The sequence below is a fragment of the Anomaloglossus baeobatrachus genome, chromosome 3, assembly GCF_048569485.1.
Source record: "Anomaloglossus baeobatrachus isolate aAnoBae1 chromosome 3, aAnoBae1.hap1, whole genome shotgun sequence".
NCBI lineage: Eukaryota > Metazoa > Chordata > Amphibia > Anura > Aromobatidae > Anomaloglossus > Anomaloglossus baeobatrachus.
The window spans coordinates 424813584-424826911 of record NC_134355.1 but is presented as its reverse complement, the minus strand read 5'-3'; the positions used below and the strand labels follow the sequence as shown (position 1 = coordinate 424826911).

The following is a 13328-nucleotide window of genomic DNA, read 5'->3' as shown; positions in this document are numbered from 1 at the left end:
ATCTGTTCCGACATCAATGTCTGTGGTCTTCAAGCGCGGCAAAAAACCTGTTTTTCTCCAGTTTCTTTCTGTTGCACTGAGGAAAGGCGTCCATCGGGTCACTCTGCCATAAAGGCCCGACTGGTGGAGGGCTGCAGAAATAGTTGACTTTGTGGAACTTTCTTCCATCTCCCTACTGTATCTCTGGAGCTCAGCCACAGTGATCTTTGGGTTCTTCTTTACCTCTCTCACCAAGGATCTTCTCCCACGATTGCTCAGTTTGGCTGGATGGCCAGGCCTAGGAAGAGTTCTGATGGTCCCAAACTTCTTCCGTTTTAAGAATTATAGAGGCTACTGTGCTCTTGGGAACTTCGAGTACTGCAGAAATTCTTTTGTAACCTTGGCCAGATCTATGCCTTGCCACAATTCTGTCTGAGCTCCTTGGGCAGTTCCTTTTGACTTCATGATTCTCATTTGGTCTGACATGCACTGTGAGCTGTGAGGTCTTATATAGACAGGTGTGTGCCTTTACAAATCAAGTCCTATCAGTTTCATTAAACACAGCAGGACTCCAATGAAAGAGTAGAACCATCTCGGAGGATCACAAGGAAATGGACAGCATGTGACTTAAATATGAGTGCTTGAGCAAAGGGTGTGAATACTTATGACCATGTGATATTTCAGTTTTTCTTGTTTAATACATTTTCAAAAATTTCTACATTTCTGTTTTTTCTGTCAAGATGGGGTGCAGAGTGTACATTGAGGAAAAAAATTAACTTTTTTTGAATTTACCAAATGGCTGCAATGAAACAAAGAGTGATAAATTTAAAGGGGTCTAAATACTTTCCGTACTCACTGTATGCACAGTGTCATTTTTCCCCATACAAATAAATGTTAATTATTTTCAGCAATTTCATACCATTTTCAAGTCATTTGTCGGTTTATGGAGCAGGGTAACAGGGTAGGTTCACCCCATACTCGGCAGGCAATGGCTGTTACAGCCAGGACCTGCCTGTAACAGCCACGGGTGGAACAAGCTCTGCCTACGACCTTGAACCGGTCAATGCTGCTGTCAGACTCTGCAATGTGCAGAACGTTAGTATACTATCTAATGATAGGTAAATTGCAGCACTTGTCATATAAAAGCACCGTTTTATAAAGCAGGCTGGGAGGAGAGTGAAGTGTGATCTGCATACGTGCTCAGACTGCTGTCACTCAGAGGCAGCCCCACCCCCCACCAGTGACGTGCCCTGCTCAGTTTGTCTGATTCCGGTTTCAAACCAGAAGGCTCAAACCTAGAATATCAATAAAGGTATATATGCGCCGCAGAGAGATAAGCTTAGATGAGCAGTGCATTTAGCAGAAGAGTATTAGGTAAGTGTTTAGCTAGGATTAGTTAGGACAAATGAAAGAGGGTCACATTAATAGTGGAAACCCCGTTTAATTCTATAACAGGTCTCTACTAACCTTAGTAAATGTGTTCTGTTTTTTCCTATAGAGTTATCCAGAAGCAGATGGCGTTTATGCTCGGCCGACACGGAGTCTATCTAAGCCTGAATGAAGATGTTGAAGAGTATGAGGATTTAACAGAGATCATGTCCAATGTCCAACTTAATAGCAACTTCCTTGCTCTGGCTCGTGAGGTGTGTAATGTGATTTAACAATAGTTTTTTCCACATTTTTATTTGTCTTCTACTTGTATATCAAGCATCTCCTTGTTTCTTCAGCGCTCTATTGGGAGACCCAGACGATTGGGGTATAGCTACTGCCCTCTGGAGGCCACACAAAGCACTACATTAAAAGTGCAAGGCCCCTCCCCCTCTGGCTATACCCCCCCGTGGTATCACGGGTTCTCCAGTTTTAGCTTTGTGTGCGAAGGAGGTCAGACATTCCATGCATAGCTCCACAGATTTTAGTCAGCAGTAGCTGCTGACGGTTTCGGATGGAAGAAAAGAGGACACATATAGTGTCCCCAGCATGCTCCCTTCTCACCCCTGGATGGTGTTGTAAGGTTGAGGTACCTATTGCTGGTACAGGGCTGGAGCCTGACATGCTGTTTTCCTTCCACATCCCCTGGTAGGGCTCTGTGGAAGTGGGATCCTGCCGGCCTCTCAGCTCTGATGCCGGGCTCCATCCACAGACCCATTAGAACCTGATGGATTCGGAGCAGGAGTACGATCAGGGACAGGACCCTGCATCATACAGGTACTCTGTGTCCCCGGCAGGCACAGACACACTCCGGGCTGGCTGGGTGTTGTAGTGCGCCGGGGACCGCAATGTTGGAGTTAGTGTCCCTACAGATTACTGGGGGATGTTTTGTGTATGGGAACGCAGCGCCGACCCCCTCTGGACCGGGCGGCGCTGCTGTGACTTGTGGTGCGCCGGGGATCCGCCGTCCGCGCTTTTACGGCGGCGGCGGTTATAACTTTAGTCCCCGGCTTTTTGGGCCTAGGACGCCGGCAGCTCCGTTTCGTTCCCGCCCCCACCCTGTCATTCAGGGTAGGGGAGAGACGCTGTTCGCAAGCAGCGACGAGGGCTGGAGCCTGATTTACATGCTCCAGCCCTCACACTATGCACAGAGGGAAGCTGGCTTCCCGCTCTTGGCCAGGAACGCCCAGGGCCCGCCCCCCTTCCTCTCTCGAGACGCCGGCAGCCATTACATGCATGCCTGGCTGGAGGAAGGACGCAAGGCTCTGGGAGACCTGGACTAGGGGCTATCTGGCGACCACACACCCGCTTTTTAAGCGGGCGGTAAGCGATTTTTCTGTGCTGGTCCCTCTAGTGCCTCACTGTGTGTCAGTGTACTGGATACAGTTATATAGATATTGTATTTCTTGCACTGTGAGGTGCGCTTCTGGCTGCATATCCCAGATCGCTCTGTGGAAGCAGCAACATGTCATCCTCAAATCGCAAGGCGGCCAAGGCAAAAAGGGCTGTGTATACTGCGTGTGCTGCATGTGGGGCTAATCTACCAGCAGGCTCTGATGACCCCCATTGTGTGCAATGCTCCGACCCGGTGCTGCTTCGCCAGCCGGAGTCAGGAGAGGTAGCGACCCAGGCTGAGACGCTTGTAAGTTCTGCCCCGGTGACAGGGACGGACTTTGCAGTTTTTGCAGATAATATGTCTGTATCTATGGCAAAAATCCTTGAGACCTTGCAATCTATGCATGGGGCTCAGTCTCTGGGCACGGCGAGGCCTCTGTCCTCAGGTCCCCCTTACTTGGAATGTATCCAGCCCACAGGGGGGTCCCCGGCTTCACAGGCCGAGGATTATGACTCAGATGATGGCCCCAGCCACCCTAAGCGAGCTCGCTGGGAAAGACCCTCGACGTCTTCACACTGCTCAGGGTCTCAGCGCAATCAGTCTCCCTGTGATGTGTCTGATGAGAGTGATCAGGAATCCACTCCTGGAACCCCTCTCAACCTGGATACCCCGGATGGGGATGCCATGGTAGACGACCTTATCTCAGCCATCAATAGGCTGTTGGATATTTCTCCCCCAGCCCCTTCAGCAGAAGAGGCGGCTGCGGAGCAGGAAAAGTTTCGTTTCCTTTATCCCAAGCGTAAATTGAGTGCTTTGTTAGATCACTCTGACTTCAGAGAATCAATCCAGAAGCACGACGCTCACCCGGAAAGGCGTTTCTCTAAACGATCTAAAGATACGCGTTTCCCTTTCCCCCCTGAGGTGGTCAAGCGCTGGACACAGTGTCCAAAGGTGGACCCCCCGATTTCCAAACTTGCAGCTAGATCCATAGTTGCAGTGGAGGATGGCGCTTCACTTAAAGATGCCAATGACAGACAGATGGACCTTTGGTTAAAATCTGTCTATGAAGCTATAGGCGCGTCGTTTGCTCCGGCATTCGCAGCCGTCTGGGCACTCCAGGCTATTTCAGCTGGCTTAGCAAAAGTGGATGCTATCATGCATCCAGCAGTGCCGCAAGTGGCGCACCTTACCACGCAGATGTCGGCGTTTGCGTCTTACGCTATCAATGCGGTCCTAGAATCTACCAGTCGCACCTCAATGGCGTCCGCCAATTCGGTAGTTTTGCGCAGAGCCTTGTGGTTAAAGGACTGGAAAGCGGATGCTGGTTCCAAAAAATGTTTAACCAGTTTGCCTTTGTCTAGAGAGAGACTGTTTGGCGAGCCATTGGCTGACATCATTAAGCAGTCCAAGGGTAAAGACTCCTCTTTACCACAACCCAGAACACCCAAACCTCAGCAGAAAAAGTGGCAGCAGAGGTTTCAGTCCTTTCGAGGTTCGGGCAAGACACCATTTACCTCGTCCAAAGGGACTCAGAGGACGCAAAGAAACTCAGATTCGTGGCGGACTCACACACGCCCCAAGAAAGCAAATGGAGGTACCGCTTCCAAAGCGGCTACCTCATGACTTCCAGCCCCCCCCCTCCGCATCGCCGGTCGGGGGCAGGCTCTCCCGCTTTTCCGGCATTTGGATGTCACAGGTCAAAGACCGGTGGGTGACGGACATTTTGTCTCGCGGGTACAGAATCGAGTTCAATTCTCGTCCTCCAGCTCGGTTCTTCAGAACCTCCCCACGGCCAGACCGAGCAGATGCTCTGCTGCAGGCGGTGGATTCCCTAAAAGCGGAAGGAGTGGTTATCCCAGTCCCTCCTCAGGAACAAGGGCAAGGGTTTTACTCCAATCTCTTTGTGGTGCCAAAAAAGGACGGCTCGTTCCGTCCTGTTCTGGACCTAAAACGGCTCAACAAGCATGTGCACGCCAGGAGGTTCCGGATGGAAACCCTCCGCTCTGTCATTGCCTCAATGTCCAGAGGAGACTTCCTTGCCTCAATAGACATCAGAGATGCTTATCTCCACGTGCCAATTGCTACAGAACATCAACGTTTTCTACGTTTTGTGATAGGAGACGACCATTTTCAGTTCGTAGCTCTTCCATTTGGTCTGGCGACAGCCCCACGGGTCTTCACCAAGGTCATGGCGGCGGTGGTAGCAGTCTTGCACTCTCAGGGACACTCGGTGATCCCTTACCTAGACGATTTATTGGTCAAAGCTCCCTCTCAGGAGGCATGCCAACTCAGCCTGAATGCTACGCTGGAGACTCTACAGTCTTTCGGATGGATCATCAACTTTCCAAAGTCGATCCTATCACCGACTCAGTCACTAACGTATCTTGGCATGGAGTTTCATACTCTAGCAGCGATAGTGAAGCTTCCGCTGGACAAGCAGCGGTCACTACAGACAGGGGTGCAATCTCTCCTGCAGGGCCAGTTGCATCCCTTGCGGCGCCTCATGCATTTCCTAGGGAAGATGGTGGCAGCCATGGAAGCAGTTCCCTTTGCGCAGTTTCATCTGCGCCCACTTCAATGGGACATTCTCCGCCAATGGGACGGGAAGTCAACGTCCCTGGACAGGAAAGTCTCGCTTTCCCAGACGGCCAAAGACTCTCTACAATGGTGGCTCCTTCCCACATCATTGTCTCAGGGAAGATCCTTCCTGCCCCCATCCTGGGCAGTAGTCACGACAGATGCGAGTCTGTCAGGGTGGGGAGCAGTATTTCTCCACCACAGGGCTCAGGGGACGTGGACTCCGCAGGAGTCCACCCTTCAGATCAATGTTCTGGAGATCAGAGCAGTGTATCTTGCTCTACTGGCCTTCCAACAGTGGCTGGAAGGAAAGCAGATCCGAATCCAATCGGACAACTCCACAGCGGTGGCATACATCAACCACCAAGGAGGGACGCGCAGTCGGCAAGCCTTCCAAGAAGTCCGGCGCATTCTAATGTGGGTGGAGGACAGAGCATCCACCATATCCGCGGTTCACATCCCAGGCGTAGAAAACTGGGAAGCAGACTTCCTCAGTCGCCAGGGCATGGACGCAGGGGAATGGTCCCTTCACCCGGACGTGTTTCAGGAAATCTGTCGCCGCTGGGGAGTGCCGGACGTCGACCTAATGGCGTCCCGGCACAACAACAAGGTCCCGGCATTCATGGCGAGGTCGCGCGATCAAAGAGCTCTGGCGGCAGACGCCTTGGTTCAAGATTGGTCGCAGTTTCAGCTCCCATACGTGTTTCCACCTCTGGCGCTCTTGCCCAGAGTGCTACGCAAGATCAGATCCGAGTGCAGCCGCGTCATACTCGTCGCTCCAGACTGGCCGAGGAGATCGTGGTATCCGGATCTGTGGCATCTCACGATCGGTCGACCGTGGTCACTGCCAGACCGACCAGACTTACTGTCCCAAGGGCCGTTTTTCCATCAGAATTCTGCGGCCCTGAACCTGACTGTGTGGCCATTGAGTCCTGGATCCTAGCATCTGCTGGATTATCTCAGGGAGTCATTGCCACAATGAGACAAGCTAGAAAGTCGAATTCGGCTAAGATCTACCACAGAACGTGGAAGATTTTCTTGTCCTGGTGCTCTGCTCAGGGAGTGTCTCCCTGGCCATTTGCATTGCCCAAGTTTCTTTCCTTCCTGCAATCGGGGTTAGAAAAGGGCTTGTCGCTCAGCTCCCTTAAAGGGCAAGTTTCGGCACTATCCGTGTTTTTTCAGAAGCGTCTAGCACGTCTTCCTAAGGTGCGCACGTTCCTGCAGGGGGTCTGTCATATTGTGCCCCCGTACAAGCGACCGTTAGATCCATGGGATCTGAACAGGGTACTAGTTGCTCTCCAGAAGCCGCCCTTCGAGCCTCTGAAGGAAGTTTCCTTTTCTCGGCTGTCGCAGAAAGTGGCGTTTCTTGTTGCAATCACATCGCTTCGGCGAGTGTCTGAGCTGGCAGCTCTGTCATCTAAGGCTCCCTTTCTGGTGTTCCACCAGGACAAGGTTGTGCTGCGCCCCATTCCGGAGTTTCTCCCTAAGGTCGTATCCTCTTTTCATCTTAATCAGGATATTTCCTTGCCTTCTTTTTGCCCTCATCCGGTTCACCGGTATGAAAAGGCCTTACGTTTGCTAGATCTGGTGAGAGCACTCAGAATCTACATTTCCCGCACGGCGCCCATACGCCGTGCCGATGCACTTTTCGTCCTTGTCGCTGGTCCGCGCAAGGGGTTGCAGGCTTCTAAAGCCACCCTGGCTCGATGGATCAAAGAACCAATTCTAGAGGCCTACCGTTCTGCGGGGCTTCCGGTTCCTTCAGGGCTAAAAGCCCACTCCACCAGAGCCGTGGGTGCGTCCTGGGCATTACGTCACCAGGCTTCGGCTCAACAGGTGTGCCAGGCAGCTACCTGGTCCAGTCTGCACACTTTCACCAAGCATTATCAGGTGCATACCTATGCTTCGGCGGATGCCAGCTTAGGTAGAAGAGTCCTGCAGGCGGCAGTGACACCCCCGTAGGGGAGGGCTGTTTTGCAGCTCTAACATGAGGTATTTATTTACCCACCCAGGGACAGCTTTTGGACGTCCCAATCGTCTGGGTCTCCCAATAGAGCGCTGAAGAAGAAGGGAATTTTGTTACTTACCGTAAATTCCTTTTCTTCTAGCTCTTATTGGGAGACCCAGCACCCGCCCTGTTGTCCTTCGGGATGTTTTTTGTTGTTTGCGGGTACACATGTTGTTCATGTTGAACGGTTTTTCAGTTCTCCGATGTTATTCGGAGTTAATTTGTTTAAACCAGTTATTGGCTTCCTCCTTCTTGCTTTGGCACTAAAACTGGAGAACCCGTGATACCACGGGGGGGTATAGCCAGAGGGGGAGGGGCCTTGCACTTTTAATGTAGTGCTTTGTGTGGCCTCCAGAGGGCAGTAGCTATACCCCAATCGTCTGGGTCTCCCAATAAGAGCTAGAAGAAAAGGAATTTACGGTAAGTAACAAAATTCCCTTCTTTATTTTCCTTTTATAGCTTGACATCATGGAACCCAAAGTGCCAGATGACATCTACAAAACCCACCTGGAAAATAACCGTAAGTTGTGATCAGTGATTGCTTACCTAGTTTTACAATACAAACTACTTACAATATTAAAGGGGTTGCTAGACAACCAATTACGAAATGTTCGAACGGAAGAAATACTGTTGATTGGCTGTAGAGGTCAGGCGACACTTTTGGCATTGGTCAACTGCTTAAGCTGATGTCTTAAACAATATCAGACTGGTGTACTTACTTTGATAATCCAGTTCAGAGTGACTCTAGAATCCTTTCTGAAATTCTAAACTCTGTCTTTGCTAACTAGCCTGATTGACGGCTCCTCAGAGTTTGCCCTGCTGCTGTGATCTCACACTGACCAGTACAAAGTGCAGCTATCCATCAGGCCTGGTGGACAGGGATTGATTGCACTTGCAAGCTCTTTCACTCTTTAGCTGAACTCCTAAAATGCTCATTTTAGTATCCAGATTATACTGGCATGACTTGAATTGTCTAAATAAGTGCAGGTCTAAGAACTCTGTGTGCAGTTTGCAGTGTACTATGGTGTAAGACCTCTTTAGCAGAAAGTGAGCTCAAATTATGTATGTGTTCCTTTTATAATTCAGGATTTGGAGGTAGTGGATCTCAGGTGGATTCAGCAAGGATGAATTTGGCTTCCTCCTTTGTGAATGGATTTGTTAATGCAGCCTTTGGGCAAGACAAGCTGCTGACTGATGATGGAAACAAGTGGCTATATAAGAACAAGGATCATGGTGAGTAATGACTAATATGCAGGTCTTTCCCATTCAGGACATTATGCTGTAGGGACCTCACCGGTCTCATCTGTGTAATTCACATTTAATAGGAATGCTGAGTGCAGCCGCGTCTTTGGGAATGATCCTCCTTTGGGATGTGGACGGAGGACTTACTCAGATAGACAAGTACTTATATTCTTCTGAGGACTACATTAAGGTAAGCATATATGGTGTGCATTGTTGATTTTGGGTTTTTGAGTATATTTTTTAAAAAAATCGGTCATCATACATAGTTTAACCCATTCACCACCCAGCCTGTTTTCACCTTCCTGACCAGGACAAATTTTACAGTTCACTTTGAGGTAATAACCCTGGAAAGCTTTTTGAGATTTTTTCGTGACACATTGTACTTTGTTAGTGGTACATGTAGGGCAATATTGTTTGTGTTTTGGAAATTTGACCAACTTTACAATTTTCACTTTTTTTTTCCCCCCTCAAACCAGAAATACAAATACAATATAAAATAATAAATAACATTTACCACATGTCTATTTTACAAATTGCATCATTTTTTTATCCTTTTTTCTTTATCGTTCCTATGGGAGACCCAGACATTGGGTGTATAGCTTCTGCCTCCGGAGTACACACAAAGTACTACACTAAAAAGTGTAGCTCCTCCCTCTGAGCATATACACCCCCTGGAGAACCAGATCTAGCCAGTTCATTGCTTTGTGTTCAGGAGGCATACAGCCACATATGCATTCTCATCTGATTTTTCATTTTTGGAAAGATTTTGAAGAAAAGCGGGTCCAAGTCTGGACCCCCGGCATGTCCCTTCTCACCCCACTGTGTCGGCGGTGTTGTTAAGGTTGATTCCAAGGCTGGAGCCTTACATGCCGCGCTCCTTCACCATCCCTCGGGCTCTGGCTTGAAGTGGGAGCCAGCACGGTTCTCCATGCTTTGCAGGAGACCGGTCTCCATCCGCAGCCCTTCAGGATCCTGTTGGACGGAGCACTCATCCCCAGGGACATGGCCCTGCGTCTCAGCAAGCTAAGTACCTGAGATGTTTATGTTCTGGGGGTCCCTGTACTTTTATTATGTGGGGAGAGTGTGCTGAGTGTTTTTTGTGACATTTCCGGCGGGTTCTCTGGCTGTCGCCTGAGAACCGCGCCGATGGTGCCTGCGCGCCGGCCGCACCGCTCAAATTTAGGCACCGGCTTCGCCGGAGGCCTACTTTCGGTTTCACTGCCCTCGCATGTCATTCATGCAGAGGGACAGTGTGGCTCTGCCCAGCGGCCGTTCTGCACAGGGGAGAGACACTCCTCACTGAGTACATGTCTCCTCCCCTGTAAGTCTCTTTGGCCCTCCAGATCCCGCTCTCAGGGTTGGCCCCGCCCCCTCTCCTCGCTCCGGCGCCGTTTTATCAGCGTTTTCTCTGCAATCAGCACTGGCTGCAGCATCCCTGCTGAGGTGCTTAGGGGTCCGGGCTTTGAGATTTGGAGGGCACACAACACCGCTCCAGCGGTCTGGTAAGCCACAACCTCTGGTTGTGGGTCTCCGTATATACTCTCTGGGGGTCACTCTGGCAAGAGCCCCCACTTCAGCAGCATGTCTCACTGCATGTAAGCTCGTGCTGCCTGAACCGAGCACATATCCACATTGTGATGCCTGCTCTGCCCTGACAATGCCTCAGCCTGGAATCGCCCCCCCAGTGGTCTCTCCGGCTGCTCCGGCTCCTGTGGCTGAACCCCCGGCTTGGGTAGAATCCTTCTCTAGGTCAATCTCCCAGTCTTTTGCCGACTCCATGGGACAGCTGTCCCGGACTTTGCTGAACATGCATCAGCCCCCTTCACAGGGTGCCTCTGCTGCTAGGGCTCTCTCAGCGGAGATCACAGAGGATTCATCATCTGGTCCCAGACCCCGTCCTCCTAAGAGGAGACGCAGGGTCCCCTCTCCTTCCTCGTCCCGCAGCTCTGATTCAAGAGCTGACTCGCAGGACGAGGAGGATGCCTTTACTGGGGGCTCGGAGGCTACCTCCATGTGCCCCATTGATCTGTCCGAAAGTGACTCAGATGTTAGTGATTTGATTGCGTCCATTAATTCTGTACTGGACCTCAATCCGCCAGTATCAGAGGAGCAACCCTCTCTGGCAGAAAAGCACCAGTTTACCTTGCCTAAGAGGACAAGGAGTGTGTTCTTTAACCACTCCAGTTTTCAGGCCACTGTGACCAAGCCTAGGGCCTGTCCTGACAAACGCTTCCCAAAGCGTGGTTCTGATGACCGTTTTCCCTTTCCACCTGAGGTGGTCAAGGAGTGGGCTCATTCACCAAAGGTAGACCCTCCGGTGTCTAGACTCTCAGCCCGGACCGTTGTATCAGTGGCTGATGGCACCTCTCTTAAGGATTCCACTGACCGCCAGGTTGACCTTCTGGCCAAATCTGTATATGATGCGGCAGGGGCCTCGTTCTCCCCATCTTTTGCAGCAGTGTGGGCTCTCAAAGCCATCTCTGCTTCTCTAGAGGAGATGCATTCCCTCACCAGGGAATCTGTACCCGAAATGGTTGCCTTAACTTCCCAAGCTTCAGCTTTTTCATCCTATGCCATGTCTGCCATGCTGGAGGCTTCTCACCGCACTGCGGTGGCTTCGGCTGATTCCCTCGCTATCCGCAGGATCTTGTGGCTTCGATAGTGGAAGGCAGATGCTTCTTCAAAGAAGTACCTTGCTGGGCTCCCTTTGCTGGATCCAGGCTATTCGGTGAACAACTGGATGAAATTATTAAGGAAGCTACTGGCGGGAAGAGTACTTCCATGCCACAAACTAAAACCAGGAAACCTGCCCAGGGTAGGAACCAGTCGAGGTTTCGTTCCTTTCGTTCCTCCAACTGGTCATCCTCTAAGCCCTCGGCCTCGTCCACTAACTCAGCCAAGGACCAAAAATCCAACTGGCGCACAAAGGCGCGTCCACAGAAGACCGCAGGAGCTGCTGCCACTAAGGCAGCCTCCTCTTGACTATCTGGCCGCGCCAGCAACGTCCTTAGTCGGTGGCAGGCTCTCCCACTTTGGCGACGTGTGGTTTCAACATGTCTCCGATCAGTGGGTGCGGGATATCATCTCCCACGGCTACAGGATAGAATTCTCTTCCAGCCCGCCAAACAGATTTTTTCTGTCAACTCCCCCCTGCTCCAATGCCGCCGCCTTCTCTCAGGCCGTGGCATCCTTGCAGGCCAACGGAGTAATTGTACCGGTTCCAGCCCGGGAACGGTTCAGAGGTTTCTACTCAAATCTCTTCCTAGTCCCCAAAAAGGACGGTTCCTTCCGGCCCATCCTGGATCTCAAGCTTCTCAACAAGCATGTTCAGGTGCGGCATTTTCGCATGGAGTCTCTGCGATCAGTCATTGCCTCAATGACCCAAGGAGATTTCCTGGCATCCATTGACATCAGAGATGCCTATCTGCATGTGCCAATTGCAGTTTCACACCAGCGTTGGCTACGTTTTGCAATCGGAGAGGAACATTTCCAATTCGTGGCTCTCCCCTTCGGGTTAGCCACGGCCCCTCGAGTATTCACCAAGGTCATGGCAGCAGTGGTTGCGGTTCTGCACCTCCAGGGGTTGGCAGTGATTCCTTACCTGGACGACCTTCTAGTCAAGGCTTAATCCAGCGCAGACTGTCAGCGGAGTGTCTCGCTCACTCTCGTCACTCTAGCCCAATTCGGGTGGCTTGTCAATCTGCCCAAATCCACTCTGACTCCGACCCAGAGGCTCACGTACCTAGGGATGCAGTTCGAGACTCTGCCGGCACTTGTGAAGCTGCCCTTAGTCAAACAGCAGTCCCTCCATCTGGCGGTGCACTCTCTGCTGAGGCCCCGCCGTTATTCCATCAGGCACCTGATGCAGGTGCTGGGTCAGATGGTGGCGTAAATGGAGGCTGTTCCCTTTGCCCAGTTCCATCTGCGTCCTCTGCAGCTGGACATTCTCCGCTGTTGGGACAAGCGGACTTCCTCCTTGCACAGGCTAGTGGCTCTGTCGCCACAGACCAGGAGCTCCCTTCAGTGGTGGCTTCGGCCCCTCTCTCTGTCTCAGGGGCGCTCTTTCCTGGCCCCGTCCTGGGTGATCCTCACCACGGATGCCAGTCTATCCGGCTGGGGAGCGGTATGTCTCCACCACCGAGCACAGGGCACTTGGACTCCGTCCGAGTCAGCCCTCTCGATCAATGTGCTGGAAACCAGAGCTGTGCTTCTAGCTCTCCTAGCCTTTCACCACCTGTTGGCGGGCAAGCACATCCGAGTCCAGTCAGACAACGCGACAGTGGTTGCCTACATCAATCACCAAGGCGGGACACGCAGCCGCCTGGCAATGTTGGAGGTTCAACGCATCCTTCAATGGACGGAGGACTCCCAAGTCCACCATATCCGCAGTCCACATCCCAGGCGTGGAAAACTGGGAAGCAGATTATCTCAGCCGTCAAACCGTGGACAGTGGCGAGTGGTCCCTGCATCCGGCAGTGTTTCAGTCAATCTGCCGCAAATGGGGCACTCCGGAAGTGGACCTAATGGCATCCCGTCACAACAACAAGGTTCCAGTTTACGTGGCTCGCTCCCACGATCCTCAGGCCTTTGCAGCGGACGCTCTGGTTCAAGATTGGTCCCAGTTTCGTCTGTCCTACGTGTTTCCCCCCCTAGCTCGCTTGCCCAGAGTTCTGCGCAAGATCAGAATGGAGGGCCGTCGGGTCATCCTCATTGCTCCGGACTGGCCCAGGCGAGCTTGGTACCCAGACCTGCTCCATC

General features: G+C 51.7%; 1 protein-coding gene across 1 annotated transcript in view; it reads left to right on the top strand.

The window, feature by feature from the left end:
• Positions 1 to 13328, top strand: part of PSMD2 (proteasome 26S subunit ubiquitin receptor, non-ATPase 2) — an 81880-nt gene that overhangs the window by 37560 nt on the left and 30992 nt on the right. Inside the window, exons 7-10 of the mRNA XM_075340342.1 lie at positions 1478 to 1622; positions 7788 to 7848; positions 8415 to 8561; positions 8654 to 8760. Coding sequence (XP_075196457.1) covers positions 1478 to 1622; positions 7788 to 7848; positions 8415 to 8561; positions 8654 to 8760 — 460 coding nt within the window. The remainder of the gene's footprint in view (positions 1 to 1477; positions 1623 to 7787; positions 7849 to 8414; positions 8562 to 8653; positions 8761 to 13328) is intronic.